We start from the raw sequence: 19,786 nt of genomic DNA, 5'->3' as shown, positions 1-19,786 counted from the left end.
AATCAAAGACTTTTCTTGATCTTTCGTTTCTCGATATATTCAATAACCTTCCGAGCGTTTGACTGTGGGTATATTGTTCTTATGCATTTGTAAGAAGTATTGCGAAATTGTACAGCTAACTGAGCGTTTTTGTGTCTGGGTTTCACATGTTGTTATTACAAAAGTGAGATGCATAGTTGTACAGACTCTCACAGACTGCGGGTAAGTCGTTCTCCGTCGTCACTCATTTGTTTGTTTATACTCAGAACGGAGATACTTCACATAAAGGCGTTCTGGATTTTCGAATGCGCGAACATTCGGCTGTGGGTTTGAAAGTTTTAAAGCAATACCGTCTGTATAAAGAAACAAGCTGTTGCTAGTTTCAGAGTAAAAAAAAATGGAGAAAATTCAGCAAGCATTTCAGCGAAGTTCACAGTTCAAAATTAGCCATGAGCTTGTAATCTTTTAACTCACTTTTGAACACTTATACGAGAAAAAATGAAACTCAATACGAGTGGAACATTTTTTACCTGGTTAGAAATTCTTTCTTTCACAAACTATCGCTACATGAAAAGCTTCATTCTTTTTTAATAAATTTGTACAATAACGAGGATTTGCGATCACTTTCTACACTGAAGCTTTTGATGATTCAAACATTTAAATAATATTTTCCAATCATACAAACCTGATGTATATGTGATATGACCTCCGTATGGGTACAGTTGTCCAGTGATCGTCCATTCACCTCTAAAATTTCGTCCCCTACTTCCAGATCAGCCCGGTCCGCCGGCGAACCTGAAAAAAAGACAGAAAATTATGACTTAACAGGGAAATAAAAGTATAAAACAACTAAAAAAGTTATTTAAATACTGGAAACAACATGAAGTATGTTCGATAGATTTCTGAATTTGTTTATTGGAGAAAGACAGACCACAATCAAATAAATATTTACATTTTATTTAATATAACATAGTCATTTCCAAAGGACTTCGGTTCACAGGACTGGCTTTTGCCGGCGAAATCTTTCCAGGTTAGTGGACAGTTTATAAGGATTCATTGAATCCTCCGTAATCTGCTTCCCTTCCGTATGCCTGCGTGGTGTAAGTGGAATCACAAGAACCATAATCAGAACTTCGATTTAGAGAGCATTTTAGTAGCTTCAGTTTGACAGTTTAGTGCAGAAGGATTATTAACACAAAATAGGCTTCTGAAGGACGAATGATGAACTCCATAATTTAGAAAGACATAATGCACAACCTTCTGAAGAGAATTCAACACGATAGGCCTGATATAAAGCTTAATCGAATTCTGTTAAACAACAATGCACCATCATATTTCCATTTTCGTTGAGCAGTTTCCAGCAAAGAAAAACGTAATTCTTAAACGATCTTCCTTATTCATCAGATTTAGCACCTGTGGGCTATTTTCTATTCTCAACATTTTAGGAGTTCCAAGAACGAATAAAGCAGCCAATCATTGTATAAACTTACACGGATAGTTTACTGAAATTTTAAAATGGTAATTCTTCAAATTACGATTTTGCACGAATTTAATCTTAAAACCCTGTTAAAAGTAATAAAATTAGCGATTTTTTTAAAGGAGATATTTCCATCTAAAAACCGAATAAAAATATTATAACTCCAATTTAAAAATATAATGCATTAAATAATACCAAGCAAATCCTAAAAAATCACCCAAGCCTATTTCCCTTTCTGTTTCTTCGGCCCTGCTTCAAATAAAAAAGAAAAAAATATATATATAACTCCAAACTACTTAAATTAAAAACTTTAAAACCAAGCTCACAAAATTTTTATTTTAAACTTTTTACTTTAAGGAAATATGTTCACTATAAAATAAATTAATTAAATTAAAATCTAAAACTCTTCAGAAAAGATCAGAAATTTAAGAAATATTTTTTATATAAACGCTGTTCTAATAAAGCGTGAGAAAACAATGTAAATACAGTCCAGGTTAATGTCATTAAACATATAGTATTTCAATAAACACAATTTCATCACAACTCAAAATGTATACATGCAATCTTTTCACGAAAAGTTTTCTCAATGAACGCTAGTAATCAATAGACAATAGCCTTCAAAAAGGACCTTCCATAGCAATCGTGCTGCCATCTATGAGTAAGACTTCAAACTAAACAAAATGTTCTCGCTCAGATCTTCCACGATTTTCACGCTACTATTTTTTCTTCAGAAATCCCCAATTAATACACCAGCGTAGGAACGGCTTCCTTTTTTAAAACGTTTTCTTCCATCTGATACTATAACAAACAAAACTAAACGGGGCGTTCGTTAAGTTATATCAATAAAAGAACAGAAAAACATAGAATGAGTTACAGTACGCCTTCTATGCTTTTTCTGCACTTGGAATCTTTTTTTATACTCAAATAACCGGTTTATTTAACTGTTCGCTAACAGTTCAACTTATCGAATAGCGCAAAAGGGGAGGGGGGGAAACGCCAATGTTAATGTGCCGAAGTGAGCCACTTATAAAAAATACGATCAATATTTTTATACATAAAATGTCCTACAAAACTACTGCATTTAAAGAAATAATTTTTATCGCAAATGCAAACCCAAATCTAACTTAAAAAAGCAATCTGAAGGCTTTCAGATTTTACATTACGCCCGAAGGGGCGTTTTTTTCACGTTTTGTGCGTTACCTTTATTTATTAAATATCATGTCATGTCACTTAAACATAAAATTCTTGCAACAGAAAATTGAGCGAAGGCATATCTGGAATTTTAAATCGATTTCTGAAAGAGATTATTAGTTTTACCCACTGTAATGATTTAGCATTTGATGCTTTATATAAATTTGGAATTTTATAGCTATTTAAGATAATAATGGCGAGCTGAAAATTATGTAAAATAAATTATAATGATTTTTTTGTCTCGTTTTTAATTATTTAATCTTTAACAATCAATGTTTTAGATTTCGTATGATTAATAAATTAAGAAAAAGTACGTGCGTACTCAAAAATATAATGCCTATTTCTATTGGTTTAAATTATCTCTTTTGAAACGATACTTCTCAATGCCTTTCAAAATTGGAAATTAATTATCATAATTTAAAGAAAGGTACTTAAAATTAAAAAACTTTTTCTGAATTCTCCCATAGAATAAATATTTCGGGATTTTGTAAACATAATCCAGTACGTGTTTTTTAGTGCATCATGCTTTATAGATATACGTTTCAGGGAACTCGCGAGGTCCACAAAAAGGCGGACAGAGAAAAGAATTTCTGAATTTGTATTAAGTTAATTCCTTAGATGGAAAATATATAATGAAATAAAATCGCCTAAATAATTTCAAATGAATCATCTTTGATGAAAATACTTAAATGCAAACACGTGAAACAGCTTCCTTTTCGAAACAAAATACTTAAGCGAAGGATAATTATCCGGTAGTAAATTAGTCTATAAAATATTACATATATAGGAAGATTACGGAATAACAGCTGTCTATATAAAAACTGAAACTGTGTAAGATTTTAGTCATGATATAAAAAAAATCACGTTTATTTCAAATATGTAAACAACCGAATTCGGATCCAAGCAAATATGGCATCCACATAGCGTATGTATCGATAATAAATATAGTGCAACTAATTGTAGCGACAATTTTTTAAAAGTGAATAGTATGTACTTAAAGAAAGCATAAAAAAACACTGGTGTTAAAGATAACCGAAAGTCAAATTTTCTACATCTCTTTATATATTATTTATATCCCTAAAAATATTTTTTATATCTAACCGACAGTCATATTTTCTATCACTCTCTCTTTATATATATATATATATATACTATATTTAATCGACAGTCATATTTTCTATATCTAACCGATTGTCATATTTTCTATATATATTTTTCAATATCTAATCGATAGCCATCTTTTTTATAAATGTTTGCTATATCTAATTGATAATCACATTTTCTATATCTAACCAATAGACATATTTTCTTTTTCTCAAAATTTATTTTCTATATCTAACCTATAGTCATATATATATATATAATTTATTTCCTAAACAGTATCAAGCAAGGTAGTAATTACAATTTTGAAAAACAAATTTTGGTCTAGAAAACATCTTGCGCAATATGCTGCAAAAAAAGTAAAATATAAAAAAATGTAGTAAGCTCGCCTAAAAGAAAAACTGAATAAAACCAAGAGCTGCTGCTCCAAAAGGTTCAACACGTTTTAAAAAATAATACATATGAAAATCAAACCATTAAACATGTAAAACATTAAAAAAACAGAATCAGATAAAAAGGTAAGCGGAAAACGGTAAATTAGGCCAACTCGACTTCCAAACTGGCTTTTCAAGGGAAATTTAATTTATTTGAACGTCGAATTAAGCTAACCCCATTACGCGTTTCGCCGAAACAGACAATTGAAACTTTATATATATATATAATGTAGTAAGCGTAGTAATTATAATTTTACTTATCAAGCAAGGTAGTAATTATAACTTTTAGACGAGCTTACTACAATTTATATATATATATATATATATATATATATATATATTCTATATCTAGCCGATACTCATATTTTCTGGGTAGCGCGTCGCGCAGCAGCAACTAAAGGTCCGAGGTTCGATCCCCAGGCTGGGCAAGTTTGACTCAGTCTTTCATCACTGGAGTGGGTCGATAAAATGAGTATCAAGTTCGCTTGGGGACTAAACAACGGGGCCTGCGACAAGCTGACCACTTGACCAGGCAAAGATGCACAAGCACCCTGGAGCCCACGGTCTCGATGCCAGCCATGGCTCTCTAAAGGCTCAGACTCTAATTACCATGGCTCAGGGCCGTTCCCACTGGGATTTATCTGAGCTAACGGAGACAACAGACGTAGCTGACCCATCACCAAAACCAGTCCCCCCCCCAATAGGGCAACAAGTTGAAAAATCTGTACTGCAGGCATAGCAGAGCTAGTCGACGCATGAAACTGACTCCATTAGCTCAGATAACACCACTGGGAACTGCCCTTATGGGCCGTTTGTGCCGCCGAATTTAGTTTAGTCATATGTTCTATATTTTTCTATATATTTCTATATCTAATCGATAGTCATAATGTCTATATTTATTTCATTTCATACATTCCAAGAGGTTTCAAAATTTTGCGAAGGTGATTAGAATTTTTGAAACCCCAAGGAGTTGTAAGATTTGTTCGACTGGTTTACTGTCTGCAAGTGCGCATTCGAGGGAGGGGAGATAAGTATATAAATTGTTTGAAATAAAAGGATTTTGCTTCAAACAGTTTGCCCCTCAATCTGGAGGACAGATCTCTTCCCCGTGGAAGCTAATCTTATACAACCAGCTCTTTCGGCACACGTAACTAAAACCACAGATGAGCTACCAGCATTTCATGACTTCGATCACTTAGTCATTGGTAAGACAATATAATTCCTACTGAGCCCGCCATGTCATAGTAAAGGTTCAAAGCATTTTAAATCTGCATAATACTTTTTAAGAGTTTAATAGTGATATTTTAAGAAAAAACAAAAATTAATCCACACCTTAAAGAAACGTCAGACGGAAAGATATTTATATTTCTGACAATGTTTCTTCCATCTTTTACTGTACACATAATCCTTTCAACTAAACCGTACAAAAGTCTACAAATTTGGCTCTCATTGCTTCAGAAGATCTGAAAGCGCTTCGGACGGATGATTTTTCTGCTCGGTGACACGCGAGAGACAACGAAGGAAAGCGAATGGTTCCCATGTCTCGATCCATCCCAGATTATGTTTTCCTATACTACACCGCCTTCAGAGAAGTCTCTTTTCTTTTCGCCCCACTTTCCTGCTTTCACCTAGTAAACACGGATCGAAGAATCGTTTCGTAAGCTAGCGATGGCAAAGTCTCTTGGGTGTCACCGGGAGGAATCGATACCAAGATCCCTTTCCGATGAAGTAGGTATCTCAAAAATCAACATGATTCGAAACTACAGATGCACGAAATTTGTGTTTCGTGAACTCGTCAGAAGTATTTCATCTGATCCGGGCAAGAGATGTGTGCAGTTTAATTACATGAATCTTCATGAATTGTATTGATTCCGCTGTCATTGGAATCAAGTTAACTTTATGCGTCCGATTGAATTACTCAATTGTGGCAAAACACACTAAGATCCAAACCCGGTTTCAATCGATTAATACCCCGTGAACCACAAGAAGGAAAACTTGCTAACCATGTCCACCTGCGGAAATATTCACACTGTTAGTCACACCAGATGATGGCTAGAATGGCAAAACAGACGGCGTTGTTTGCTACACTAAAGAACTTGCACAATATATCGGCTTGGCAAAAAGTAATTTCGTTTTTTAGGGTGGGGGAAAACTCTATTTTTTTTTTCAAAAAAATTAACATTAATCAGTCAAATATCTTGCATTCTGTCCGATGACCTTTCTGGTAACTTCATGATTCCGCGCTCATAGAGCTTCTGGTCCTTATCAGCAAAAACTTCAACCAAGTGGGATCTAAGGTCATCGTTACTACTAAAATTTTTACCATTTAAGAAGTTTAGTAAACTTCTAAATAAATGACAATCCGATGGCAAAAGATCAGGACTATATAGGGAATGCGTCATAATTTCCCAACCAAGCTCCAATAATTTCGTACGTGTTACTAAAAGCGTGTGAGGCCTAGCTTCGTCGTGGTGGAACACGATTCCTTTGCGATTTGCCAATTTTAGCATTTGGGGGGGGGGAATTACTTAATCAGGTTTCATAAGTTGTTAGCAGTAAACATCCGAGTTGATTGTCTGGTTACTTGGAAGCAGCTCAAAATACACCAAACCATTGTAATCACACGAAAATGATAGCATGATCTTTTTCTGATGCAATTTAGCTTTCGATATGATTTGCGCTGATTTATCATGCTAGGATCATGATCTTTTAGATTAATGTTATTGTAGATGATCGATTTTTCATCATCAGTGATAATTCGTTTAAAAAAAATTTTGATGTGTACACCACATAACTTCCTTGTACGGAATATTAAATTATACGCATTTTTTCTTGCATCTCATTTAAACTTATTGGATTGAATTAAATCTACTTCGCCGACAGCGCATAAACCACAATAGAATTAATGCATTCTTTAAAATTCACTCTAGTATTTGTTTAGCATAGCGACACTCTGGCGCTAGATTCACTTAACAGTATTACATTTCGTTCATATTATAACACAGAATGCACAAAATTTATATCATTTAAAGAATAGAATTATCTAATCGTTGCCACATGTTCCATTCAAATACTATAATAAAGCTAGAACGATGTATAAAAGAAATTAAGCAAACAAAACAAAAAAAGAAAGAGTTTTTCACAGACGATTGAGTATTTCTCATTCAATTAAATCAGTTCTCACTTCGCGAGAAGGCAAAAATACATAAAAACTCAAAATATCTATATTAAAAATTACGAAGTAAATCTGAAACACTTATTTCCTCGAAAAAATTCCAGAAAGGATTAAGCATGATTTAATTGGCAATAATAAATGAAGGCGTTATCTTTGTTGTTGCGAAGCTAAGTTTCTCTAGATTGGCAAGAAATTCACTAGTCTGCTATTTCAAATGTAAACAATCAATGGCCGCCATCAAAAAAAAAAAAAAAAAAAAAGGTTTAGCGGCACTTAAACAACTTTAAAAATGTTGATAATTCTAAACATATTGGATACAGATTTACTAAAGGCATTAAAACCTTAACCGGAACATAAAAACAACATAATTCAATCATTTTTAAAGCAAAAAATGTACAATTTACAAACATATAAGAGTAAAGAAACTGAGATCACTCAGCCGAGTAACAGAGTGGATATATATATATAAATATATTTATATATGTTTGGTGCGGCGGATTGAAACCAAAATACGAGGTGCACATAATACAAAATTTCAACGTTCTGAGGCTACTCGTTTTTGAGTTATGCGAGATACGTACGTACATACGTTCGTAGAGACGCCACGAAAAATTCTCTTCAGAATTAATTTTAAAGCAGTTTTATAATTTTTTTTGGAGGAAACGAGTCTTTTATTCTGTCGTTACGTACAGATATCACGCAAAAGCATCGTTAAATTGCATTCGATAGCGGTCAAAATGGATATTTTCGTTGAAATATGCTGCCTGAAACTTTTCACGATTACAATACTTCCTTTTTACTTCGTACAAGGAAGTAAAAAAGGGTCAACTGCCTTACTTTTGAAATGCGTATTGCAAATATTTATTCGTTCTGTTAAGTGTATTTCTTTCGATTCATGCCGGAAACAAAATTGTCGAGCTTCGTAATGAGTCTAAATATAACATGCAGTTTTCAATTCTAAGCGATACATTTAATTTTTTTGTGATCTTTCACACAGATATAAAACAATTCGACTCAATTACGGCAGTTTGTCAGCATCGCGTCAGAAGGTCGGCCAGAGCGTTGGACACCTTCAAGAGGAAAATCTCCAAAACGAAATTTTTTAACCAATTCTGATATATATGTTCTGTTAAGCACTCAACTCCATAAACTTCACATATCTCTTCGGGAGCCTCAGCCGCATTCTTGCCTTTATAAAAACAAAAACGTAAAATAAAACGGAATTACTATAGCAACCTAAAAGCGTCAGCTGCTAAATCTAAATAGAAATAAAAATTATAAGATAGACAAAAGGAACACAACGCTATCTATATGTGCAAATCGAAATTACTTTTCTTGACAACCCAATAGTTACATGAGAAGTCTACAAAAATTGATGAATTTCAGCATGTGAATTACATACGAATTACATGCTGCAAATATACTGTATTACGCCGAGTGCTAGCACCTTTACGAGGTGCCGGCAGATCCATGTAGAAAATTTTCAAGACAGGAATTGGCACAAAGGTGCCTTATAGTAAAGGCGGCTACATCCATGAAAAAATCAGCATTTAACTTAACTTTCATAAATATGTAGGCACCTATATGGCGGTGCTGACATCTTACTTGACGTCACCTTTATTGAGACGTTGTCATTCATGGATTCGCATTCATGGATGAGGATTTTAAATCCTCCTTTAACTTGCTTCAGATTGTGTAATCTATCTGGAATATCATACTAAAGAAATATTTATGGTTTGGGAGTACCTTCAAATAAATAGTTACTTCGAACAAAGAAAAATTACTTGTTGCCTCTAGTATTCTACAATCTAATACCAACTTTAAATGTAACGCCCAACCTTAAAAAAATGGATTCATTTTACAAAGTATGTTATCTTCATATTCAGACCAATTTTCAAACATGTAGTCTTCTCATATGTAAGACCTCTTATATTCAGAGCAACTTTCAAATACAGTCAAATGTCTTTAATCCTCACTCGTCGGGACTTCGGCGATTCCGGATTATAGATCATCAGTTTAAATCTCGTAAGATGGCAGGCAGAAATTATAAAATTAAAAATATGAAACCGTAATTTATGAAATAAAGAGCAATTGTGATTTAAAGGGTATCAAAATTTACCAAAAAAAAAAACAGCTTAATATTTATTTGTTTACTTTATTAAACATTTCTTTCAACACGCGCATGCGTAAAGCACACATTACGCATAGTCGAAATTAGAAAATTGCAACCAGAAAACTATTTGATGTGTATTCGTGATATTTATAATGACAGGGAATTTAATTTAAATCATATCAAAGACGGAGTACATCGAGATGAAATACTACATTTAGTAAGGAATTATAAGCCGAATAAAATAAAAACATCGGCCCTAAAGATAAGGATAGTGACGACAGATCAACTTCCAATTCATTGCGCGCCGCGACGTCCCCCCCCCCTCCGCAACGCAGCGTGAAATTGATAAACAGATTTCGGAATGGTTAGAGAAACAAAGGATATGCCTTTATCCATTTTTTGCAGCAATTCCACTTTTTGTTTGATGGACATCGAAACATGCTTTCGCTTCGTAGATCCTTGGCAGCTCCAGAATCGGAAATTCTTTTTGACATAATCGAAAGTTCAAGCTTACATTTATAAAATTGCTCTCACAGTCTGCAAAAAATAATAAGCCGGATCCAATTAGAAGATTAAGGAACAACGCATTCTGCAACATTAACTGAATTAGATAATTTTAGCTTAGCTTATACCGTCCGTTATACATTAAAAGCGGATACGTAAACGTATTATGCGCATGTGTGAACGCATATGCGCATGCGATGCGTTTACGCATGCGCAGAAAGTTTGTAGCTTTGAGGTCCGGATTATAGATCATTCCGGATTATGGACGTCCGGATTAAAGACTTTCGACTGTATTACGGGGTTATCTTACAAGGTTGGCTTCGCGCCTATCGTCATATATATCATCTTACATATACATTTTACATATGAAATCCATTTTCGAGCCAACCTTCAAAACTGTAGTCATCTTACAAATAATGCTCTTTTTTTATTCAGGCCAATCTTCAAAAATACAAGTAAGGCTATATATTCAAGCGAACCTCCAAAAAATGCAGAGTCATCTTTTACGGGAGGTCAACTTAAGTTGCGAACCAACATTAGAAAATGCACTGTTTGTTGTCTTATACCAGCCCCTTTTATATACGGGCCCACACAGATTTAATTATTTTTTTACTAATATTTATTTCTGCAACAAATTATTTGTTAAATGTATTTTGTTTCAATGTTAATAAATCCATTTTTTACATAAAATTATTTTAAAAAAATTCTTTCATAAATATTTCCAAACAGGAATAATGCTAAATAAACGGCAATAAATACCAAACAATGAAACAAAATTTAATCATCCACACATTACTAGCAGTAAAGAAGCTGGAATAAGTACAGCGTAACAACTAAAAAAGACACTAAAAGGCGAGAACTACGAGTTGAGAATAAAACTCACCAGTTCTCTTTAAACATTCGTCATGAAAAAGCAATGAAATTGCTTCAAGATTCAATAGAAACTCGGCTGCTTCTGAAATAATTTTTTTAAAAAAAAGAGTGGTATAGCTATCTTCGTCTGAGAAAAAGGTCATTAAAGAATTCATGAAATTTGGCAGAAAGAATCGTTTCTGAAGACGATAACAGTTAGGCCAAAAAAGGCAATGAAAGAACTGTCGTGGTGTCTTTTTAGTTTCTTTGTAAGTTATCTCTTTGCGAGTAAAAGATGTCTTTCCGCGTTGCTAACAGACACTAATAGCTATGTACACTGAATGAAAACAAATATAGGTTTCTTTCTTAGTGTCTTAATGATAACCAGTAACAAGAAAACATAACATGGGCATCAGAAAGATTTGGAAGTTATTTTCTGTTCTTTCAACCTCAGAAATGCAAGTTTTTTAACACCTCGAAAGATGCGTTACTGTTTTATTCTTTAATAACACCTCATCGTTAAATAGACATTATTGCCAATCGACAATGACTAAAATCTTTATTAAATTTTAAATTATTTAAAACTGCACTGCTGAGTGCAGCACCAAGTTAATCAACTAAAACGTTATTTTACATGGACTCGTTAACAACATTTTACAGTCATTGATAATTCATACTAAAATTATCTTTCATGAAAGTCAGCAACTGAGTTCTTTTTTCGTGAGAAATACCACCAGCATTCCACGAGAAAACTCTCAGACGTTGCAAATCCTTAGATGGACGGTAATAGAATGGTTATAATAGCAGTGAAATAAGTTTCTAGCATTCTATAATAGGCCTACTGAAAAATTTCGAACTCGACTTTTAGCGTACATTATCGACTGCAAGAAAACTAAAATGTAATGATTGTGATGACGTTTTGCAGTAACACACAGATTTGCTCTTTACACCTTTACTTTTTTAAAATGGTAATATTTTTACTTAGCACCATTCTACGTTAAAAAAAAAAAAAAAAAAATGGAGAGAATAATGGTTAGGCTAGGTGATTTGAATACAGAGAAGCACACGAGGCTACTTGCTTAGGAAACTCGATCGTATGCACATCATATACGAGGGAAAACCATGGAAAACATCCACGCAGAAGTCCATTCGCTTGGGTTCGAATCCGGGTCGTTTTACCAGTATCCAACGGTCTTAATGACTCCGCCACTGAAAGGGCTACAGAAGGTGGGAGGGTGATTTTTAAATTTAAATTATTAATAAATCGAGTTTTAATGTTATGCAGTGGTAGTTATTAATTACCAAAAATGTTGTTTGAATTTTTTCTATTTTTTAATTAATTTTTTGTTTGTTTGTTTTTGTTTTCTTTTTTGTTTAAGGATGTTATACCGTAACCGGAAGTTCAGATTGCAGTTCTACCCCAAATGGAATTCAAGCGACCCGCAAGAAAAATAATGTGAAAAAAAATTTTTCATTTCTATTTAAACTGCGTTTTGTATACCTGGAAAAATGGACAACACAATTCAATCAGTTATAAAATATGTAACAGACCTTGCTGAAAATGGAACAATAACAGAAGGCAGAGGAAAGTTTAAGCTTGGTAGGAATACATTTTGGCGAATGTGAATTATTTGATATCGCATTCTTCGACAAAATATATTTTAAAAGTTTTGTAACAACTGAAAAAAATTCAACAATATTTTGAAAAAAAAATGAAACCCTTTTGAGTAATGAACCAACATCCGACTCTTCCCTTTTGTCAGCAATCTTGTTCCTATCAAATTTGTAGAATTAGTAACTAGTTTAATTATAACTGTGCTTAACAACAATACAAGACAGAGTGCCATCTGCCATGGTGCCTCTTGTCTATCCTGAATCTCGCGCCCGCTTTTGTTGTTGTTGTTCACTGCTACTCCCTCCTGTCGTCATTTAATACTGCTAAAACTGATGTCTGTGTCGTCTGCTAAAGCCTGCAATTGTCGTCATGGTCACCGTTGTCACCCTTCAATATCTCATGCCACGTGCAATGATCTTTAGAAGCATCAAACCCCGTTTTCTTGAAGCCCATCATTATTGCATCATAAATCAGAGCCCATGTACCCAAAATTGGAACTTCAAGAAACGTCAAGCCCCGTTTTCTTGAAGTCCTTCAATACTCCATCATAAATTAAAGCCCATGTACTCCAAATTATATCTTTAGAAACATCAAGCTCCGTTTTCTTGAAGCCCTTCGCTATTGCATCATAAATCAGCCCCATTTTCTTGAAGTCCTTCACTACATAAATCAGAGCCTATGTACCCAAAATTATATCTTTAAAACACTAAACCCAGTTTTCTTGAAGTCCTTTACTATTGCATCATAAATCAGAGTTCATGTACCCAAAATTAGATCCTTAGAAACACCAAACACAGTTTTTCTCGAGGCCCTTCGCTATTGCATCATAGATCAGAGCCCCTGTACACAAAATTATATCTTTAGAAACATCAAGCCCCGTTTTCTTGAAGTCCTTCAATACTCCATCATAAATTAGAGCCCATGTACCCCAAATTAGATCTTAAGAAACATCAAGCTTCGTTTTCTTGAAGCCCTTCACTACTGCATCATAAATCAGCCCCGTTTTCTTGAAGTCCTTCACTACTGCATCACAAATCAGAGCCCATGTACCCAAAATTGTATCTTTAAAACACCAAACCCAATTTTCTTGAAGTCCTTTACTATTGCATCATAAATCAGAGTTCATGTACCCAAAATTAGATCCTTAGAAACACCAAACACAGTTTTTCTCGAGGCCCTTCGCTATTGCATCATAGGTCAGAGCCCCTGTACACAAAATTATATCTTTAGAAACATCAAGCCCCGTTTTCTTGAAGTCCTTCAATACTCCATCATAAATTAGAGCCCGTGTAATCTCCATCATAAATTAGATCTTAAGAAACATCAAGATTCGTTTTCTTGAAGCCCTTCACTATTGCATCATAAATCAGCCCCGTTTTCTTGAAGTCCTTCACTACTGCATCACAAATCAGAGCCCATGTACCCAAAATTGTATCTTTAAAACACCAAACCCAGTTTTCTTGAAGTCCTTTACTATTGCATCATAAATCAGAGTTCATGTACCCAAAATTAGATCCTTAGAAACACCAAACACAGTTTTTCTCGATGCCCTTCGCTATTGCATCATAAATCAGAGCCCATGTACCCAAAATTCACGATCAAATCAATTAATATGTTGAAAACAACCACAACGTAAACGAATTCATTTTAAAAGTTTAATGGCGTTCGCTTTCTGAAGGCCTTGAAAAAGTTGAAAATTGCATGAATATTTAAAAACACTTTCAGAGCCTTTTACTAAAACGTTAAGAAAAAAATTACGTGACTAAATAAACGTATGTAACATTTTAATTCGTTCTTTAGTCGGAGATTATACAGATTTTAAATTAATTTTTATTATCACTATAATTAATAAAGTGCCAGCATAACCGAAAATACACAAACAAATTCAAATTTCAAATGAATTTGTCAGGGGGGGGAATCAAAGAAACGAATTTTAAGTTGTTTTCTTGCCCTTTATTAAATTTTTTTAAAAAAAGAATACTAACTAGTTTGCGCGCGAAAAATCTAGCTGTCTTGTTTACAAACCACTCTTCTCTAACTCTCTAAAAAAAACGAAAATCAAGACCAATACAGAATGACACTTGCGTGAAGGAGTTTGACACATTTAAAAGTGAAAGAAGTGCATTAAATAACAGAAGAGCCTCAGAGGTGAATGATTCTTTGTACAACTTGGTACTCATCCAGAGGCTCTTACGGATAAGTGGAGAAGCCACTTTTTTTTTTTTTTTTTTTTTTTTTTTTTTTTTTGCATGTGTTAAAAAAGACGATGCAGCATAAAAAGAAAATTTTCATTGGATTTTTGCCAATATGCAAAAAGCTAAATAATCTGCTTTCAGGAAGTCGAAAATAAAATGGGACTGTATACACAGACGATAGGTTTGAATTGAAAAGAACTTTTACTTTCAACGTCACTCTATTCTTAAAAAAAATTACGAAAGCAATTTAAAATATCTAGTTCGATGTATTTTTAATTTGCCATGCGCTAGAATCAAATAACAACTTCTTGTGTTAAATTGTTTAAGAAGTAATAAAAAATAAAATTTTGCCCTGGGAATACAGAACATTCTCTAGCTTTTAGAACACCGTAAAATGTATATTATTAATTGCACTAATGACATTGCCTTTAAATCACTGTTAGATACAAGCATTATTGTACAACTATACATTAAGGAAAAAGTAAAATTCCACGAAAAATGAACGGCAAAATCTCACACAGGTGGAATTAATTGGTCAGCTTTATATATTACGAAAAGAGTGTGCAGTGTTGTGGTAGCGTAGCATAACGCTGATATGAAAAATGGAAAGACTAGGCTATAGATGTTTGTAGGGTTTAAAGTTAAAGTACTGATTTCCTAAATATGTGCTTAAATAAGAAATAAAACCAGTTCCACCCTAAAAAAAATTCTAGATTACATCCACTTACAAGTGACAAACGCAAATATATAACGTTACCTATATACATATATTCGTGTGTGCAAAGTTAAGAGAATTTGCCCATCGGGTCAAATTTCTTAAAAACTAAAGCATGTGTTAAATTTAGTATGGTTATAATACCTAAAAGAGAAAGTACCATACAAAAGTCTTTCACGTGCGCATGATTATCAGTAAAGCTCACAGTGCAAGGATATCCACAATTACCGTTGTAATATCGAAGTGAATATGAGTCTAACAATGAAGTATGGCCCCCCTCTCACAGCCAGACTGGTCGCGCAGAGTGACGGCATACTGGACAGGAGGGAGTTGAGGAGTTCCTGCGGCAGTCGATTCTATGCTTGCAGCAAGGCAGTTTTTCACACATCGAGATGGTTCTCGGATGGGGATGGCTAGATGAAACTGCTCTCCCAGGAGCGTCCCAAACAAGTTCTATAAGGTCAAGATATCTGGCTGGCGAATATCCTCAATTTCCAAGTAATTGTCGACCAGCTGACCCCTATATGCACGAGCGTTGTCGTTTATTAACAGGAAATCAGAACCAACTGTGCTCCTTGCAAGTAGAACGTAGAGCGTTAAAATCCCTCTGTACCTCGTAACAGTAAGGGAACCTTTGTCAAGCACATGCAAGAGTGTGCGGCTGTCCAACACAATACCTGCCCAAACTATTATACCTCCACCACCATAATGATCCTTTTTCCTGATGAGAGAGGGACAACATATTCCAGCCTCTCTCCAGATGAGGTATGCCGAAAATCAGTGTCCAGGCTGAATTTCTACTCATCTGTGAAAAGCACGGTGCTCCAATGAAGTCTGGTCCAAGGCGCATGTTTTCTGCACCATGCTAAACGTGTGCTCTTTTGTGCGCTGCAGTGAGACGGAAGCAAAAAGCGAATCATCTGGCCTATAACCCTATTTCAGGAAGCCTTCGGGCAACAATGGACCATGAAACTCGGGATCCAGAGGCAGCTACTGCTTACGTTAAGAGTTGTGAAGCTGTAGCAATGTAATGTCGCCGCGCTGAAAGTGGCAAGTAACAATCCTTATTCGTGGTGTATCTTGATCGTCCATGTCCAGGGTCTTCTCGATATGAAACCAGTGTCCTGAAACTGTTTCCACAAATTTCAGACGAAAGTGGCCGTTACATCGGGCTCGCGACTGGCCTGCCTGGCAGGCAGCCACCTGTGCTCGCGACTGGCCTGCCTCCAGTCTCCAACAATTCTAAATCTCATTACGTTATCCATACGTTTGTGGCTACAGAATTTTACTTGATACTTTATGAAATTTACCCAAACTCTTGCGCGAAACACGGCGAATGTCATGAAAGAGTTATGGTACACGAACGACCTAAAACCCATCGTGCGCTTATATCCCTCAACAATCACAGCACGTGTATACTTACATACTCGACTCTGAATACATGCATAATTCTGCGGAAGCATTATTAGTACTTATGATTTAAATACTTTTGTAAAAATAGATATAATTTGCAAATTCTCTTAATTTTGCACGCGAGAATATAAATCCACACACGTAGGTTCCGTTAAAAATTGTAAATACACTTTAATTAAATGAAATTCTTTACTGTGTGTTAGTATCGAACTTAATTACACGTTAATATAACTATACATATAATTATTCTACAGACGTCGATCAACAGACATCTACAGACAGATCTACAGACGTCGACGATATACAATCTTTCCACACCTGTACTGCTGAGTTTAGTGGCCATCAATAGCCAGACACATAGCACAACAACGAGCAGTTGTTTGAAAAACACTGGTCAGAATGTTCACAAGGATTGCTACACCTACTGCTATAATTTTGGATGAAGGCCCTCCATCCAGTATAACAGATTTTCTCCGTTACACGACGTCTTCAATGTCCCTCAAAGCCATTTTGCTTTACTATCATATGTCATTCGTTACAGTCATGAGAGTAGCGAAATGTGTTGAGGAAACATCATGCTACATATAGGATAATTCAATTTCGACACTAATACGTATGTACGATTCTAAAACAAACGCCAAGAAAGCGAATTTCACCAACTGCGGACACCAGCGCGGAGGCGCTAGACTTCGCCCGAAAGAAACAGTAGATAACGCAGACAGAAAGAGTGGGCGGTGCTGTCGGCGAATTATTCTGCGAATGTTTTAATATGTGAAATTCATTTGTGTGTATAAAAGTATGTTCTCGAGAAGCCAGTTATCTTCCTTGAGTTGATGCTTTGATCGACCCTTAATTTACAGATTATTCAGTTTTCTACAGCGTTAAGTGGCACAGTCAGATTGGAAGTGTACGTTAAAGAAGGTTATTGCAGAATATACAATATGCATCATTACCTCCCAATCCTTATTTCGCAGATAATGTCTGTTAAAATGTGCACACATTTTTCTCGCGGACTCTGCAGTTCATGTTAATAAAAAATTCATAGACATAATTTAATCTTAAATGATTATGCTTACTATTTAAAAAAAAAAAAGTTTTACGGGCTCTTGGAATGCGTAGCCCTATTAATCTTTTCGGTTATTAATTAGCTCAAAGGGGCAATTTGCCCAAAAGGGCTATTAATTTCGGTTTGACATTTTGCGTTGGTTCACTATAAAACTTTGAATCACTTTTGAAATTGTTGCCACCATATATTAGAGCCCTGCATTATATTTAAAGAAATTAAATAATGAAGAATCTGCATGAATGTATTGTTGCGTGCGTACGGGTTCGTTAAGAAATGAATGCACAAGTCCGATGAAAAATGAACAAAAATTTATTATTATAACAACAAAAATGCTTAAATTTTCTCAAATTATCACGCAGTATTACAATATCTCACAGTAGTTTTCTTTTAACTACTCAAATGTCCAATAGAACGTAATTCAAAACAGCTAAAGAACGCTAATCCGCGAATTCGCTACAATCAACAAGAGCAGTTTTCTAAACAACAACAAACTAAGCAACTACTAACTACAAACTGAGATGTTTTCCTCCTTTTATAAGATTTTAAAATCACGCGCTAGAATTTTCCAGTACTTTCTCGAAATCAAAAAGAGATATTTATTTATTTAATGCACGCGCTCTTGTATTTTCAATTTTCCGGCTTAGCTTTCTTTTAATATTCGTCACGCGCTGCACTGCACGAGAAATAAAACCATTTAATTTATAATTGAACTAACATTAGCTTTTTAAATACCAAATTCGTAACAGTATGTATGTTTCTCGCATTGTGAAAAAAAAACAACGGTACCTGGAGACATCGAATTTTGAATAACGTAGTCCTCCACTCGAATATGGGCATCTGGAAGCTCAAATTTGGAATTTGTTTTATAATCTATTTCATATTTTGTAAAGCGTTAAAGAATTTTTGATTAAAAACTCAACGATTTCAAAGCGTTCCATTAGCATCAGCATCGCGTGCATCTTCGTATTTTATGCGCAAGGTTTCTTCACATTTCTTACTGATATTACGTTGGCAGCGTAGCAAAGAGATTACAATATCTAACGGTATTTTGCGTCAAACGACTTTGAATGTCTGTATGAATTTCCAAATCCCGTTTTGAATCCCCCGTGAAAAAACGCCCCTCGGGGCGTAATATAAAGTCTGAAGGCTTTCAGATTTTCAAATTCCATTGGAGGTAAATAAATATATCTATTAAAGCATTAAAAAAAATATCGCACCTTAGAGCTACCAGAAAACGAATTGAACTTCACCTAGACCCGTGAATTATAGGAGTAGGGGATCACGTAGTCGTTCTACAGCACGCGACATCCAAAGGAGAAACATAAATAACTAGTTCTTCAGATCGAAACGGAAACCCCAGTTCCGACGAAGAAATCAATAACGGTTTCCGGCTTTCAAGAGATTTGCGTTCTCGAGACGCACCCTTTAACCTCGTTGGTCAACTCGATTTTAAATTCTTCCTTATCACTTAAGAAAATTATGCTTGCAACATTGTTATCCAAAACATGTAAGCCTACCACGATTCCCCACCTTCAATAAAATTAAGAAGACATTAAAAAAAAAAATAAATAAATAAAAATAACAAAACAAAATCTGATAAATTACGTCCAAAGGGGCGTTTTTTAACATTTTGTGTGTTACCTTTCTTTATTAAATATCATGTTCCTCGCACTTAAACCATAAGATCCAGTGCAACAGCAATATCGCAAAATAGTTTTAAAACGAGCCTATCTTTAGAATTTCCGATACAGAGACTCACGCGCTGGAGATAAAAATGTTTTTTCTGCACAACGTTGCCATTGCTCGCTTTGAAATCCTTGAGTTTGTTAATCAAAAATTCGTCAAAGTTTTAAAAAATAGGAAATCGATCATAAAACAAATTTCAAATTTCAAATTTGGTCTTCCACATGCTCATATTCGTTGGAGGATTACGTTATTCAAAATTCGATGACTCTA

General features: G+C 34.6%; 1 protein-coding gene across 1 annotated transcript in view; it reads right to left on the bottom strand.

Moving 5' to 3' along the window:
- Positions 1-628: 628 nt before the first annotated feature.
- LOC118189466 (uncharacterized) overlaps positions 629-19,786 on the bottom strand; it is a 296,336-nt gene continuing 277,178 nt past the window's right edge. Inside the window, exon 5 of the mRNA XM_085823150.1 lies at positions 629-774. Within this exon, the coding sequence (XP_085679276.1) occupies positions 629-774 (146 nt within the window). The remainder of the gene's footprint in view (positions 775-19,786) is intronic.

Source organism: Stegodyphus dumicola, chromosome 9 (assembly GCF_044657685.1).
Source record: "Stegodyphus dumicola isolate Sdum_Otavi_A_Nest chromosome 9, ASM4465768v1".
NCBI classification, from domain to species: Eukaryota; Metazoa; Arthropoda; class Arachnida; order Araneae; family Eresidae; genus Stegodyphus; species Stegodyphus dumicola.
The sequence above is the reverse complement of the archived record's forward strand: the minus strand, read 5'-3'. Positions and strand labels throughout refer to the sequence as shown.